The sequence below is a fragment of the Macaca mulatta genome, chromosome 4 (assembly GCF_049350105.2).
Source record: "Macaca mulatta isolate MMU2019108-1 chromosome 4, T2T-MMU8v2.0, whole genome shotgun sequence".
Lineage (NCBI taxonomy): Eukaryota > Metazoa > Chordata > Mammalia > Primates > Cercopithecidae > Macaca > Macaca mulatta.
In genome coordinates, this window is record NC_133409.1 from 124,969,336 (window position 1) to 124,987,746 (window position 18,411).

Consider the following 18,411-nt stretch of genomic DNA (forward strand, 5'->3'; position numbering starts at 1 on the left):
TCTGACCTAGACTCTGAACTAGACCATGACACAAGACTTCAGCCAAAAAGAATTAAATTTTCAGGGAACTTGGAGGAAGGAAAGGTTATAAAGATTATGGAATTTTAAAAAATGTATACATGGCCGGGTATGGTGGCTCACGCCTGTAATCCCAACACTTTGGGAGGCTGAGGTGGGCGGATCACAAGGTCAGGAGTTCAAGATCAGCCTGGCCAATCTGGTGAAACCCCGTCTCTACCAAAAATACAAAAATTAGCCAGGCATGGTGGTGGGCACCTGTAATCCCAGCTACTCGGGAGGCTGAGGCAGGAGAATCACTTGAACCTGGGAGGCAGAGGTTGCAGTGAGCCGAGATAACGCCATTGGACTCCAGCCTGGGTGACAGAGCAAGACTCTGTCTCAAAAAAAAAAAAAAAGTATACATTTATTTTGCTCAGTATCTTTTTTCAGAAAACATGAGTAACACTGTCAAAAGACTCTAGTAGAGCAAGAGCAACTCCATCTTGAATAGAGGCTGGATAAAATGAGGCTCACACTTGATAGGCTGCATTCCCAGAAGGTTAGGCATTCTCAGGCACAGGAGATAAGGGGTCGGCAAGACTGCTTATGACAAGACACAGGTCCTAAAGACCCTGCTGATAAAACAGGATGCGTTAAAGAAGCCAGCCAAAAACCCAGCAAAACCAAGATGGCCACGAAAGTGACCTCTGGTCGTCCTTACTGCTCACTATATGCTAATTATAATGCATTAGCTTGCTAAAACGTACTCCCACCAGCACCAGTACAGTTTACAAATGCCATGGCAACATCCAAAAATTACCCTGTATAGTCTAAAAAGGGGAGGAACCCAGAGTTCGGGAATTGTCCATCCCTTCCCTAGAAAACTCATGAATAATCCACCTCTTGTTTAGCATATGATCAAGAAATAACCTTAAAAATAGCCAACCAACAGCCTGTGGTGCTACTCTGCCTATGCAGTAGCCATTCTTTTGTTTCTTTACTTGCTTAATAAACTTGCTTTCACTTTACTCTATCGACTCACACCAAATTCTTTCTTGTACAAGATCCAAGACCCCTCTCTTGGTGTCTGGATCGGAACCCCTTTCTGGAAACCACATTCCATAATGTAAATGTTAAATTACAGAGAATATTTAACACTGGAAATGATATTTAGTATAATTAGTTTCATTCTTTGAGGATATAAATATATATGTATGTATATATACATATATACATACACAAACACACACATATATACATAGGCCAGGCGTGGTGGCTCATGCCTATAGTTCCAGAACTTTGGGAGGCTAAGGCGGATGAATCGCTTGAAGCCAGGAGTTCAAGACCAACCTGGTCAACATGGCGACACCCCATCTCTACTAAAAATACAAAAAATACAAAAATCAGCCAGGCATGGTGGCATGTGCCTGCAATTCCAGCTATTAGTGAGGCTAAGGCAGGAGAATCCCTTGAACCCAGGAGGCGAAGGTTGCAGTGAGCCAAGATCACATCACTGCACTCGAGCCTGGGCAACAGAGTGAAACCCTGTCTCAAAAAAAAAATTAATAAAAATAAGATAGATATATATCATTATAAAACAAATAGGACATAGCTCTGTGTGGGGGAAACTTCAGCTAATTTAAAGACATACTTTTTTTTCAAGGGCAAAAGTTATAGGCATGGAAAGCCATCAACAATAGGAATATAAAGAGTTCTATATTGAAAAGCTATATGAAAACTTTAAAAAAGAGAAATGACTTTCACAAGTCATTTTGGAAATTTCTGAATATGTTAATTTTAGCCTTCAAGGGTAATTCAGCTTGAAGTTTCACATTTAGCCATAGCATCTCTCGGCTTAAACCATATTATCATGAGCAGAATCTAATTTTGTAGGTTGATTAGAAAAATCCAAATTCTGTGAACTCTAAAATATTGCCACTAAGACCATCTGCCATGGTGTATTTTTACAACTATATGCATAATGGTTAGGACTCAACTAACTAGAAAACTCAATAAACGTTTCTCCATTCTCCAAATATAAAATGTATCGATACTTTACTGTAATTGCCCAATAAATATACATAAAATAATACAAGGTCGGCTTCCATAATTATTTGATGCCAAAAACCACTACGAGAACAAAAGTATTATACTTGTAGTGTTTAATTTTAAAAAGGAAGCCCTATGCTAATGCCTTCATTTAAATCATTTTGAAAGGTAAAGGTATGCAATTGTAACAGAAATACACAGTGCTCTTTCTAAATCATCAACTTCCCTAGAAACAGAACAAATAAAAGTTTGCAAAGCAGCATAATCCCTTAAATCTAGCTCAATGGAAAAGCTCATTTCATATACAACATATACCTATTATCTAATATTTAACCTTGAAAAAAAATAAGTACTCAATTTTACTATACTCATCTTAAAGATGTCTAGTGTTCATGAAACAGAATTGAGACAAATCTTTTGAATTCAGCCAGTATTTTCTGTAGACACTAAACATTCACTCAACACTCAGAGAGTACCCTGCCTGGGACTGTCAATCTTGCCTACTTCACACTCTTGGAACATAAAACAGTTCATTTCTCTATTCAGAAGTTACGTTTGACCCTTGGCAAAGACTCTCTCCTTGACCTAACTCCTGTCAAGCTCCTGAAACCTCTTCTTGATAAGGCCTGCTAATTCCGTTTCAGTGAGAATCCTGCTAAGTAAGTTTAGGGAAAATCCTCCACCCTTGGTCTGACCATCTTTAATATCTTATGATCCTGGTCTGCCTTCAGCAAAATTCCTTAGGTCACTTTACTACCTCTTAATAATTTTCCATCCACCCTGACCCCTGCCCCAAATCCCTACCTATCCTATCATATTCCAACTCGAGCTTATCTCTCTCCCCTACTACAAAAACCCATTATAGTACCCCTTTGAATAAATTCTTCCTTACTGTCTTTAACAAATGACATGAATAATTTTTTTTTCTTTAACGCTCTTCATCTGATTATTAATCTCGTTCCTCCTAATTCCTTTTAGGTCTGTAATTTCCACTGAGAGTGTTTGAGAGTGTGTGTTTTACCATCCCACTTCACTCTTCTTCAGGCTCCATTTTCACTCCTGTCATAGTCAATAGCTTGCCAGAAGCCCTGTGGAAAGCTTTCAGGCTTATCAAACACATGTGTTCTCTAGCCTGTTCTACTGTTACATCTGTGTGTCCTGTCATAGCTGTACCACCAGACTCCTTATTGGCTGTAGTTTATTCTGTGTCAAAAGATATAAAAAGGTACACACAGCTCTCTATTTTGCAGGCATCACACGAAAATTGCTTTGCAACTTATTAATAGGCTTATAATAACTTGAGACCCAAGAGGGTAGTTATAAAGACAGTCACGTATATCAATGCATGGGATATTCATATTTTATATAATAGAAATGGAGTAGGCCATGATAACGAATACACATTCAAAACGAACTACAACAAACCAAACGATACCAATAAACAATAAAAAAATACAGTAAGGGCCAAAAATGATCAAAAAACTATGACAATTTAAGGCCAACTTGCAGTATCTCAGAAATAAAAACAGAATACTAAAAGTATTTTAAAATTCAATACACCTAAAACTATTAAATCAATGTAAACTCAATATTCCAATGTTAACCGGAGAAAAGCCTCCAAAGGCTCCTAATAAATTCATAACTGACATTTTCAATAACAAATAACAAATTAAACTTGAATTAATCCTCACTGAAAAGTAATTACCAACCACAAATGACATGAAATAACTTCTAAGATAAAAGAAATTAAGGCTTTAAACTAAAAGAGATAAGAAACAAATTTTAAATGTCAGGCTCAGGATAAGAAAAATTACTTTTAAATAAAAGTAATTCGAAGTTTTATGTTTACTTGTTTTCAGTGAAACAGGCAATGAGGTTACCAACTTCACTTGCCTTCACCTAAAAGTCCTCACTTCCCCGAACATAAATGGCAACTGAACACTAGGTCTTTTTAATATGAAGCAGAGTCATCATTTGTGACACACAGAATATTCTTCCACATATTTAAGAATGCTCATTTTCACCGTACCTGCCATTCTGTAGTACTCTAATGAAAAGCATCCTGCCATTAGACCCACTGGTATTGCAAAGCCAATAAAAAATATTTCTTGACTGTCTTAAGGAGGTTTTAAAAAGCATCCAGGTAAATTATAAGCTGCTGTCAGACTCTAGACTGCAATAGCACAGAAACTCTTTGTCTGTAAGGCTGACAGCTGCCAAAGCCTGACCTTTCCCTAACTGGCCAACTGAAGAAACATTAATAGAATCTGTTTAACCTTACCCATTCACCTTTAATGTGACCAAGGTTAAGTCAATCAACTCAGCAATGGGAGATGCAAAATAGTCCTCATGGACAGCAATATTTACTCATTGAAACTCCTTAGAAATTTCAGATTTAAAATCAGATTTATTTACATATAGGTCAAAGAACGAAAAATATCAGTGTTTCCTTTTTGAACACTTCATATTAAGGCTTCCTATGCTATGTCATAAGGATTCAGAATCTACTATCCACCAGAAACCCAGTATAGACTAAAAAAGTATCAATGCACTGCCCAAGTCAGTAATAGAACACCAGAAATTAATGATCCCTTTTTATGTACATATTTCTCACAGAAGGATGCATAATACAACTTAAGGGTAACACTGCATCCCCTCCTAAGGTAAAAATGTATTTATTTACAGAAGTAGATCAACATAAAAGCAATTACAGCAGCATTAAGGAAACTGAAAAGACAGAGAAATGCACACAAACACAGCACACAAGCACTTTAAGTCCAGGTTGACTCTAAGACGTGTGCCAACAATCCAGCTTCTGTGACAAACCAAAATGGCCCCGTGGCTGCCCACTCCCTTCTGTTTCTTTCCACTTCAACTTAGGCAGCAGCACCTGACTTAGGCAGCAGCACCTGACTTAGGCAGCAGGTCACACATCAGACACCACCACATGCAACAAATGCTAGTAACTTTTGCCCAGACCTTGCTTTGTCATGAGTCTAAAAGCGTCACTGATACCTGATGAGGTATAATAGCTTTCAAATGCAAACTAAATATTCTAACCAAAGTGAAGAAAGTATACATGTTCCTATTAATGAAATGGTAAAAGTTGGGAAAGCCTACAATGAAATGGGAAGAGCTTGCAGAGACCTGGAGACAAGCTAATCAACAGCACCTGAATTCAAGTGCCTTAATTACCAGTATCAGATGCCATGGGAGAGTCCACGAACAAGAGGGGAAAACGTCTCTGCCTGGAAAGTGATTGCAGACTATCACGGGAATGGTTACTCTGTCAAGCCCTCTGCAATACTTTGTTACTCTATCTTCCATGAATCCCCATCAGCCACAAATACTTGATAGTTTTACATTCTATGGTTTATATTTCAAAAACATAAGGCATAATGTTTTCTATACTCTATACTAACCTCCACCCACGTTCTGATAAACACCCTAGGAGGACTACCTCTCCATCCTATCCCCCAACTAATCACTAAACTAGAAAAACTAAAACAGTCACACAGGAAGCCAAAGTTACTGCTCCCTTTAGAAGCTGTGTAAGACCAACCTGGGATGTACAAATATGGATATCGATCATCCCTTTAGCCAATCTTTCAAGTTTATCCGTATTTATGCATGTTACTTTAATGAACAGGTTTATTATAATGCATCTCAAATGACTAGCAAAATGAAACAGGATATAAATTTATAAATAAATAAAATATGGCAAACAGATTAGAAGCAACTAGAGTAATTTTAAACACCAACACTCTTGTTAAAACTGCACACATTTCCCATAAATTCCTGTTTCCTAAAACAAAAAGACTCAAAATCAGTTTTTTTCTAATTGCAGTAAAAACACATCAAGCTAATTGACTCCAAACTTCTTCACAATACAGGCATATGCTGTTTCTGTATTCTCCGTAATATTACTACCTAGCATATATGCCATGCACAGTACTAAGCACTCTATACACACTACCTCATTTAAACCTCACAAATCTGTGAGGTGGAAATCATTATTATCCTCTTATTTCTTTGAGACAGGGTCTTGCTCTGCAGCCCTGTAGCCTCCAACACCTGGGCTCAAGTAATCATCCCACTTCAGCCTCCCAAGTAGCTGGATTACAGATGTGCACCACTACACCCTGCTATTTTTTTATTTTTCGTAGAAATGAAAAACAATATGGAAGTTCCTCAAAAAATTAAAAATAGAACCACCATATGTTCCAGCAAAATCTATTACTGGGTATGTATCTGAAGGAAATGAAATCAGTATGCCGAAGACATCTGCACACCCATATTTACTGCAGCACTAATCACAACAGCCAAGATATGGAATTAACCTAAGTGTCCATCAACAGATACATGGATTTTTTTAATGCGATATATACACACAACGGAATAATATTCAGTCATAAAAAAGATGAAAATCCTGCCACTTGCAACACCATGAATGAAACAGGGATATTACGTTAAGTAAAAAAAAGCCAGGCACAGAAAGACAAGTATGTCAGATCTCATTCATATGTGGAATCTAAAAAAGTTGATCTCATAGAAATAGAGAGTAAAATAGTGATTACCAGCAGCTGGGGTAGTTAGGGAGGAAAAGAGGTTAGAGAGATGTTTGTCAAAGGATGCATAATCACAAGAGTATTAAGTTCAAGAGATCCATTGTACAACATGATGACTACAGTTAATGACAACAAATTGTATGGCTGAAAAATGCTGAGAGTGGATATTAAGTATCCTCACCACAAAAATAACTATGTTGATGTAATACATTTGTTAATTAGCTAAATGTAATCCTTCCACAATGTATACTTTGAAACATATTTTACACAGTGAATACATACAATTTTATGTCAATTTTTAAGTAAATTTAACAGAAAAAAATTAAACACAGGTGGGAAAAATAAATAAATAGAAAATTGAGAAAACAGTTGGTGAAAGTTCCCAGAAAATAAAATAAAAAGACAAAGATTGAATGTCAGGACAGAAAAGAAAATAAGAGTACCAATCCAGAAGATGTAAATTCCAACAAACAAGAGATTATAAAGACATAACATAGAAAATAGAAGAAAGAAATTATTAAAACAATAATAAAAAGAGATTTCCTAACTGAAGAATCAAATCTTCAGATTAAAAGAGCCCACCAAGTTCCCATCCCAAAAAAGTGAAAAAAGATGCAGACATTGCCATGAAAGTTCACTACACAAGGGAGTGGGATTGGCAAAGGACACAAAGTGACATGCAAAGAATAAGAAGTCAAAATGAAATCAGGCTTCTCAAGAGCAACTCTAGAAGCTAAAAGGTTCAGCAAGCAATATCTCCAAAATGTCAATGAGAAATATTCCCAACATACAGGTATTTGCCTGTATACCAAGGCAAATTACACTCAAGTTTGACAGTATAATAAATACATTTTTCATACAATCTAGAACACAAAAAGTTTACCTCTGTTGATATATTAAGAAATAATTTGTATGACCACACTAGCACAATGGCAGGGGGTACGGAACAGAGCATATGGGAACAAAAGTTTGTACACTATTTAAATTAACTTAATGCTAATCCCAATTAGATTGTTTTAAAATAAAATATAATTATAATTATAAGGGAAACCACTAAGAAAATAACTCAAAAAATATAGCAAAATAAACAGCTAGGGAATTAAAATAGTACACTAGAAAGTACCAATTTAACACAAAGAAGGCAGTAATGGAGAAATAGAGGAACAAAAAAAACCTTAAGACATAGGAAACACATAGATGGCACATGGAAATCCTAAGTTATCCTAAGTTATCAGTAATTAAACATAAATGGATAAAACAACCCATGCAAAAGTCAGAGACTTCCAAAATGAATAAAAAAAAAAAGAATATGATCCAACTATATGATATCTACAACAAACACACTTTAGATTCAAACACACGTAAAGGATGAAAATAAAAAGAATAGAAAAAGACATATCACGTAAACAACAACCATAAAAGATCTGGAATGGCTATGCTAATATCAAACAAAACAGACCTTAAAACAACAACAAAAAAATGTTGCTAGAGAGGAACATTTCATGATGATAAAAGAGTCAACCCATCAAGAAGATTTAACAATTATAAACATACATGCACCTAACAAGAGAGCCCCAAAATAAATGAAGCAAAAACTTACAGAATTAAAGATAATAAATAGGCCGGGCACGGTGGCTCACACCTGTAATCCCAGCACTTTGGGAGGCTGAGGTGGGCGGATCATGAGGTCAGGAGATGGAGACCATCTTGGCTAACCCAGTGAAACCCCATCTCTACTAAAATTACAAAAAATTAGCCAGGTGAGGTGGCAGGCGCCTGTAGTCCCAGCTACTTGGGAGGCTGAGGCAAGAGAATGGAGTGAACCCAGGAGTCGGGGCTTGCAGCGAGCCAAGATTGCGCCACTGCACTCCAGCCTGGGTGACAGAGTGAGACTCCATCTCAGAAATAAATAAATAAATAAAAATAAAAATAAAAATAATAAATAATAACAGTTGAAGACTTTAGTACCCGATTTTCAATAATGGATAGAACAAATAGGCAGAAGATGAACAAGGAAACAGAAGCTTTGAAAAACACTATAGACTAACCAGATCTTACAGACTATATCTACAGAACACCCCAACCAAGAACAGCAGATACACGTTCTTCACAAGCACACAAGGAACATCCTCTAGAACAGACCACATGCTAGGTCATAAAATAAAATTCAATAAATATTAAAAGATTGCAGTCATGTAAAATATATTCTCAAACTAAAATGGGAATTAAAACTAGTAACGGAAGTTCAGGAAATTCAAAAACGTGGAAATTAAACACTTCTAATCAATGTGTCAAAGAAAAAAATAATACTCTGAAATAAATGAAAAAGAAAACACAGCATACAAAAACTCATGGTTTGCATCTAAAGCAGTGCTCACAGGAAAATTTATAGCTATAAGTGTCTACATTTAAAAAGAAAAAACATCTCAGATAAATACCCTAAACTCCTACCTTAAGAAACTAAAAGAAAAGAGCAAACCAAACCAAAGCAAGCAGAAGGAAGGAAATACTAAAGACTGTAGTGGAAACTAGTGAAATAGAGTCTAGAGAATAACACAGAAAAATCAATGAAACCAAAGCTGGTTCTTTGAAAAAAATCCTGTAACAATGACAAACCTCTACCTAGATGACAAAAAAAAAAAGAGAGAGAGAGAGAAGACTCTAATTGTTAAAATCAGGAAAGAAAGAGAAGACATCATCACCAATCCTTTTATTTTCTTAAAGAAATCAAAAGGATAATAGAACACTAAGAATAACCACATGAATCAATTAGATAACTTAGATGAAGTGAACAATTCCCAAAAAGACACAAATTACTAAAACTGACTCAAAAAGTAATACAAAACTTAAATAGATTCATAAGTAAAGAGAATGAATTGGTAATTTTAATGACCCACAAACAGAAGCCCAGGCCCAGATGAATTCACTGGTAAATTCTACCAAACATTTAAAAGATAATTAACACCAATCCTTCACAACCTCCTCCAAAAAATGGAAGAGGAGGAAACATTTCCCAACTCATTCTATGAGGCCAATATGATCCTAATACCGAAACCGGATATAGACATCACAAAAAAAACTACAGAATAGTATCCATTATCAATAGAGATGCAAAAATCCTCAACAAAATACTAGCAAACCAAACAAAGCAGCATATTAAAAAGATTATATAACATGACCAAGAGGGATTTATTCCAGGATTGCAAGGTTGGTGTAACAGCCAAAAATCAATTAATGTAACACAACATGCTTTTTTTTTTTTTTTCTGAAACAAAGTCTCACTCTTTTGCCCAAGCTGGAATGCAGTGGCGTGATCTCAGCTCACTGCAACCTCCACCTCCCAGGTTCAAACACTTCTACTACCACAGCCTCCCGAGTAGCTGGGACTACAGGCACGTGCCACTGTGTCTGGCTAATTTTTTGGTTTTTTTTTTTTTTTTCAGTAGAGATGAGGTTTCACTATGTTGGCCAGGCTGGTCTCGAACTCCTGACCTCGTGATCTGCCCGTCTCAGCCTCCCAAAGTGCTGGGATTACAGGCATGAGCTACCGCACCCAGCCCAACATACCATATTAATAAAGGACAGAAACCATAGGATCATCTTAATTGGTGCAGGAAAAGCACTGACAAAATACAACATCCTTTCTTAATGAAAGTATTCAACTAGAATTAGAAGAAAATTTTCTCAATCCGACAAAGGGCATCTATTAAAAAAACACACAGCTAATACCATGTAACATAGTGAAAGACATCTTTCCCCTGACATCATGATGAATGCTATTGCCGCTTTTATTCAACACTGTACTGGAGATTCTAGCTGGGCAACTGGGCAAAAATAAAGAAACAAAAAGCATCCTGATTAGAAAGTAAGGAGTCAGAATATCTCTGTAGAAAACATAACCTCATAATAAATCCACTATAAAACTGTTAGAATTTTTTAAAAATACAATACAAAAAATTAGCTGGGCATGGCAGCAAGCAGGAGGCTGAGGCAGGAGAATGGCGTGAACCTGGGAGGGGGGTCTGGCAGTAAGCCGAGATCGCGCCACTGCACTCCAGCCTGGGTGACAGAGCGAGACTCCGTCTCAGGGAAAAAAAAAAAAAAAAAAAAAAAAAAACCAAGTTTAGCAAGGTTGCAGGATACAAGATCAATATACAAAAATCACCTGGATTTTTATATACTAGCAATGAACATTCCAAATGTGAAATGAAGAAAACAACTCCACTTACAATAGCATTGAATAATAAAATATTTAGGTATAAATTTAACAAAAAATTACAAGAGATTGTTGAAAGAAAATTAAAGAATATCTAAATAAATAGAAAGACATCCCATGTTCATGGATTGGAAGACTTAATATCATTACAAAAGAGTACCTCCCAAACTGATCTACAGATTCAGTGTAATCCCAATGTGAATCCTAGCTAGCTTCTTGGTAGAAATTAACAAGTTGATCCCAAAATTCATTAAAAAATGCAAGGAACCCAGAATAGCCAAAACAATCTTAAAAAAAGAACAAAGCTGGAGAATTCATACTTCTCAACTTTAAATCTTAACAACAAAGCTACAGTAACCAATAATCAAACCCACGTGGTATTGACATAACGACAGACAGATCAATGGAATAAAACTAAGGGTACTGAAATAAATGTTTACATTGACAGTTGTATTAGTCTGTTCCCACGCTGCTATAAAGAACTGCCTGAGACTGGGTAATTTATAAAGGAAAGAGGTTTAATCCTGAGGCCTCCGCGTGTCTGGGGAGGCCTCAGGAAACTTACAATCACGGCAGATGGCACCTCTTCACAGGGCGGCAGGGGAGAGAATGAGAACAAAGTGAAAGGGGAAGCCCCTTATAAAACCATCAGATCTCATGAGAATTTACTATCATGAGAATAGCATGGGGGAGACTGCCCCCATGATTCAGTTACCTCCCACCAAGTCCTTCCCATGACACATGGGGATTATTGGAACCATAATTCAAGATGACATTTGGGTGGGGTCACAGTCAAACCATATCAATAGCCAACTGGCTTGACAAGTGTGCCCAGATAAATTAATGAGGAAAGCGGTCATTTCAACAAATGATGTTGGGACAACTAGATATCTACATGCCAAAGAATGAAGTTGGACCCTTCCTTGACACCATGTATAGAAATTAATTCAAAATGAACCACAGATATGCTAAAACTACAAAACTGTTAGAGAAAAAACTGTAGGAGTAAATCTTTATGACCTCACATTAGGCAAACCCTTCTTAGACTCAACACCAAAAGCACAAGTAACAAGAAAAAAAGATAAATTAGACTTCATCTAAAGAAAAAAAAATCTTTTTGTTGCAAACAATACGATCAAGAAAAGATAACCTTCAGAATGGGAGAAAATATTTGTAAATCATATGATAATGGACTTGTATCCAGAATATGCAAAGAACACACAACAATAAAAAGACAAACAATTCAACTAAAAAACAGGCAAAGGATTTGAACAGACATCTTTCCACAGATGATACACAAATCACCAATAAGCACATGAAAAGATGTTCAGCTTCATTAGAAATGCAAATCAAAACCACAATTACATACCACTTCATACCCACTATGATGGCTATATTTTTTTAAAAGGTAACAATTTTTGGTGAGGCTGTGGAGAAAGTGGAACCCTCATCCACTCCTGGTAAGATATATAATGATATAGCCACTTTGGAAAACATTTTGATAGCTCCTCAAAAGTTTAAACACAGAATCACCCTTTGATCTAGCAATTCCACTCCTAGGTATACACCTGAGAGAAAGGAAAACATATTCACACAAAAACCTGGACACAAATATTCACTGTAGCATTATTCATAATAGCCAAAATGTGGAAACCATCCAAATGTCCCTCAAATGCTGAACAGGTAAAATATTATTTGGCAATTAAAAAATTAAGTACAGATACATTCTACAGCATAGATGAAACTTGAAAATATTATGCTAAGTAAAATAAGCTGATCACAAGGGACCAAATATTGTATGACTCCATTTATATGAAATGTTCAGAACAGACAAATCCAGAGACAGAAAGCAGGTTAGTGGCTGCCAAGGGTTGGGAGAGGAAGAAGAGGGAGTGACCATAAATGGGTATGAGGTTTCATTTTTAGGGTGATGAAAATGTTCTAAAATTACATAGTGGTGTTAGTTGTACAATCTGTAATTACACTAAAAACCAATGAATTATACATTGTAAAAGGGGGCATGTCAAGATTTGTGAATTCTAGCTCAATAAATCTATTATTTAAAAAACTATATGTGACAATGCGTTGAGACACTCTAAAACTGGGGTCTCCAACTCTCAGGCCGCAATACCAGCACCAGTCCATGGCCCACTAGGAACCAGGCTGCACAGGAGGTGACCAGTGAGTGAGCATTACCACCTGAGCTCCACTTCCTGTCAGATTAGTGGAGACATTAGATTCTTATAGGAGTGCGAACCCTACTATGAACTGCACATGTGAGGGATCTAAGATGTGCATTCCGTATGAGAATCTAATGCCTGATGATCTGAGGTGGAACAGTTCATCCCAAAACTATCCACATCCCTCCCCACCCTGCTATCTCAGTCCGTGGAAAAATTGTCTTCCACAAAACCAGTCCCTGGTGCCAAAAAGGTTGGAGATAGCTGCTCTAGAATAAATAATAGACCTTCTCAAGGACACTTCTCTCTATAAACTACTAAAAATCAGTAATTTCAACAAAAGCAAAAAATAAACTATTTCTAATATGAACGGATAAATTAACTGTAATTGATAATTGCAATAATGGACTTCACCAAGGATAAAAGTTAAAAACAAAATGGAAGATGCAATGGTTTTGGTTCAGATGGTACCATGCATGACATCTGTCTATGCAAAGGTAGACGTGACTTAGAAACCTCATGAAGCAAATGAAAGAAACTATAGAAACTGCCTCCCTAGCATATATTCAATACTAAACGTCTACAGAATGTTTGTTCACTTCCCTTCACAGTCTCTTTTCCCTAACTCATATACTCCATAGTGTTCCTTGATACAGTGGATATGTCTTCTACTTGTCAGACAGAACAATGTCTTTCACCTATTGCAACTTCTACTTTTTTACTTTATTTGGCTTCAAGCCATGCATTCCAACAACAAAACAGAGTCTCAGCCAGTCCTACTACCATCTGACTGCTCTAAAACTTCCAAAACAGAATTTTTCTACATTCCCATTGTGGCATGTATCTACCTAAAAGACATAAATTCTAGGCCAGGCACAGAGGCTCACACCTGTAATCCCAGCACTTTGGGAGGCTGAGGCGGGCATATCACCCGAGGTCAGGGGTTTGAGACCAGCCTGGCCAACATGGTGAAACCATGTCTCTAAAAATACAAAAATTAGCCAGACATGGTGGCACACACCTGTAGTCCCAGCAACTCAGGAGGCTGAGGCAGGAGAATCGCTTGAACCTAGGAGGTGGAGGTTACAGTGAGCCGAGATCATACCACTGCATTCCCACCTGGATGACAGAGTGAGGCTCCATCTCAAAAAAAAAAAAAAAGATATAAATTCTATTTCCAATACTTATCCCTGTTAAATGAGTCCCAAAGATCTCTTCTTTTTTATATAATTACAATACGTAAATCATTCAGATTTATCTGCAAAACTATTCAGACAGATTTTACTCACAACTGACTTTTTGTTTTTTGGGTTTTTGTTGTTTTTTTTTTTTTTTTTGAGATGGAGTCTTGCTCTGTTGCCCAGACTGGAGTGCAGTGGCATGATCTCAGCCCATCACAGCCTCCACCTCTTGGGTTCAAGCAATTTTCATGCCTTAGCCTCCTGACTAGCTGGGATTACGGGCGCGCAGCACCATACCTGGCTAACTTTTGTATTTTTTGTAGAGTGGGGGTTTCACCATGTTGGCCAGGATGGTCTCGAACTTTTGACTTCAAGTGATCTGCCCACCGCAGACTCCCAAAGTGCTGGGATTACAGGTGTGAGGTACCATGCCCTGCCTGACAACTGACTTTTATATAAAGTGTTACCTCCTCTAAATTTCACAACTATAAATAAATAACCATCACTTGTCTAGTTTAACACATTATTAATTTTGAAATTTTTTGGCCAACAAAATTTTGGTTAAAGGTGAACCTTTATAAACTAAACCTTCTTGTGCTTTAATAAAGCACATATTTAACAGAGGAACTAAATGTGAGACTGTGTTATTAAGGAGCCCCTTTTCTTCTAGTCATAGAGAAGGAAAGACATATTGTTATCCAAAGCTATTAGCTACTGTTTCAGACAGGTACTTGCAGAATGTAAAGAGAATACACCACACATTAGTACCAGCACTTAAGACAGAAGGGAAAAATGAACGGTGAGAACAATTAGAAATAACTACAAAAATATACTTACAGCCTCAAACTGCAATTGGCTATCCTTTAAGAAATCCTGAATTTTATCCTTGGGTAAAATGCTGAATCTAAATCGAAGGAGATCCATTTCTTGTTGAATGAACCAGCGTCTAAGTTCTTCACTGAAATGAAGACAGAAAGCATGAGTACAAACTAAAAATCCAGTGATTATTAAATCTAAGAAATGTTTATAAAACAATATTCAGACATAAGCAAGATGCTAATGGACAGCAGTTAAAAACATGCAAGTCCTCTATCATGGTAAGGAGAATATCAATACCACATATCACAATCTTCTAGGGATGTGTTGGGTACAAGGTATAGGGGTGTTAAAAATTAAAAGGATTAAATACAGAATGCTTCGAGCCCAGCTGCATTATTTTTAAATAACATAAAATACTTCATGCATTTAATGTAACTTCAAAATATTCATTTTATGTTAGAAAATAGGGGCTGGTATGGTGGCTCATGCCTGTAATCCTAGCAATTTGAGAGGTCAAGGCGGGCAGATCACCTGAGCCCAGAAGTCTGAGACCAGCCTGAGCAACTTGGTAAAACCCCATATCTACAAAAAAATTAGCCAGGCATGGTGGCATGTGCCTATAGTCCCAGCTTCTCAGGAGGCTGAGGTGGAAGGATCACCTGAGCCCACAGAGGTTGAGGCTGCAGTGAGCCGAGATGGCACCACTGTACTCCAGCCTAGGCAATGGCACGAGACCCTAGCTCAAAAAAAAAAAAAGAGAGAGAAAAGAGAAAGAAAAAGAAAAGAAAATGGGGAAATGGGGCACTCCTTTGGCTTGAGGTGTCTTTATAAATGCCAACTAAAAGACACCAAATTTTTTAAGGCAACTTTGATCAGATTAACTTTGCAAAGGACACTTTGCTCATGGCTTTACAATTTATAATTTCATAAAATTTAATATGTACATGTATACCACAATATTTAAAAGCAATAAAATGTTCATTTATAAGGCAGATACTAAGGGGTGTTACTGTTATATAATAAAATAATTACCCTACTGGATGCAAAATATGATTTCACATTTTTAGGAGATTTTCACAGATTGTCAGCAATGTATTTATTATATAAATTTCATAAACTACATATGCTTTTTTATAGAAGAAAAACTCTAGAACCAAAACTGGTAAGTAATTTACCAATTATTATCTTGGGATAGTAAGCAATTCAAGAGTCTCACTTGATAAGCCTATTAATTAAAACAAAGACAGCCATAACTAAATTATGTGACCAAAATTAATATGTGGGGAAAAACAGTTTTAAAAAAAGCAACTAACTTTACTACCTCTGGGTGGCACTATTAACTTAAAAAAACCAACTACCAAACAAAAATCTTAGATTTAACTGGCCCATAGAGCTCAAATTCCAAAAACCTGTATCAAATTCAAGTGTGGGTTTCATTAATTGTTTCTTATAAATATTATCTTTTTTTTGCAGGAAAAGTATCAAAAGTCCTTCCTCCCAATAAAATCCTTTCCAATTTAAAATCCCAAATGAAGAGTCTCTCTCATAAACTTAAAAAGTGTTTCATCAGGCAAAATTTTGTGATAGAATTTTTTTCAGTATTTTTAAGTAAACAATTTGCTCCAAACAATTTACTATAACAGTGTTCACCCCATGATCAACTGGTTCCTGATGTTATTCTGGGTTTTCCTATGTTCACTACAACACATCAACTTACCACACACCAATTTATAACCCATGACACCAGATTTGACTGTGAGAATATAAACATATACTCACGACTGGCAATAAGCAAGCCGCAAAATAAAATGAGAAATATGATCTCTTCTTCGCGGTTCATATTCATCTTCTAAGTTTTCCTTAAAAATAATGACACATGAATAAAATAAATGCATTAGAATGGTAAGAGGTATAAAGAAATACTGAGCTAGCCTGAGCCAATGGTAAAGTAAGTTTCAAAAACATTTCTTTTTTTAGAGATGGGGTCTCGCTCTATCACCCACACTGGAGGGTAGTGGTCAATCACAGCTCACTATAACTTCCAACTCCTGGGCTCAAGTGATCCTCCAGCCTCAACCTCCCAAAGAGCTGGGACTACAAGCAACACCCACCATGCTCCGCTAATTTTTTATCTTTTGTGTAGATGGAGTCTCAATAGGTTGCCCAGGATGGTTACGAACTCCTGGTCTCAAGCAATCCTCCTACTCTACTCTCTTAAAGCAGTAGAATTACAGCCATGAGCCACCACACCCAGTCCCAAAACATTTCTTCTTTTTTTTTTTCTTTTTACTTTAAGTTCTGGGATACACATGCAGAACGTGCAGGTTTGTTACAATAGGTATATACGTGCCATGGTGGTTTGCTGCACCTATCAACCCATCATCTAGGTTTTAAGCCCTGCATGCATTAGGTATTTGTCCTAATGCTCTCTCTCCCCTTGCCCCAAACCCCCTGACAGGCCCTGGTGTGGGGTGTTCCCCTCCCTGTGGCCATGTGTTCTCATTGCCAAAACATTTCTTAATATGCTTTTCAGGGCAATTATCATTTACCTTAAGCTATCAATCAGATGAAACCAAAAAGCAAACTAATCTCAACAAAACCTCTTGAGTTTGGACCCCACTATTTTCTTCCCACCAACCCCTCTCTTTTAATTTTCTTCTTTTCCAGCCTATATCCAGGGTGCTCACCACTTCAACAACTTCTTACACCAACCTCAGCTTCTTTAATTTCAACCATTTGGCAAAACCTAGATTCTTAATCTACAACTACACTCTGCAGTCCTAGTCTCAAAGTGCTAAGAACCTCTGGAGAAAAACACAACTACAGGAATCAACCTCAGCTTCTCTAATTTCAACCATTTGGCAAAACCTAGATTCTTAATCTACAACTACACTCTGCAGTCCTATTCTCAAAGTGCTAAGAACCTCTGGAGAAAAACACAACTACAGGAATTTGGAAAATATAATTTCATGGCCTATAATCTCAACTAGATCCTTGCCAATAGTCAGATCCAAAATAATAAGCGCAAACATGTCTTGAGCACTTACTAGGCACCAGGCATAAAAGTGCCCTAAACATTTTTAAGGCATGAACCCATTTAATCCTTTAAAAAACAAAAAAAAACCCTACGAGTAGGCACTACTATAATCTTATTTTACAGATAAGGAAACTGAGGCACAAAGAAGTTATGTAACTTGTTCAGGGTCACAAAGTTTGTCCAGAGTAAGTAGCAGTATTGAGATTTGACAAAAAATCATCTCCTTCCTCACTTTTCAGAAAATCTTCAGTCTTCACCAGTTGTCCCAAGACCCCTACTACAGCACCTTTCCCTTCTCTCTGAACAGATGACTTCACCTGCTTTACAGAAAATAAAGGCTACCAGGCAGACTCCTTCAGTC

General features: G+C 36.9%; 1 protein-coding gene across 2 annotated transcripts in view; it reads right to left on the reverse strand.

The window, feature by feature from the left end:
* PRIM2 (DNA primase subunit 2) overlaps window positions 1-18,411 on the reverse strand; it is a 312,401-nt gene that overhangs the window by 286,542 nt on the left and 7,448 nt on the right. For both annotated transcript variants that reach the window (XM_077998744.1, NM_001266600.1), the window contains 2 exon segments: window positions 16,793-16,872; window positions 15,032-15,152 (listed from right to left, as the gene is read on the reverse strand). In XM_077998744.1, coding sequence (XP_077854870.1) covers window positions 15,032-15,152; window positions 16,793-16,872 — 201 coding nt within the window.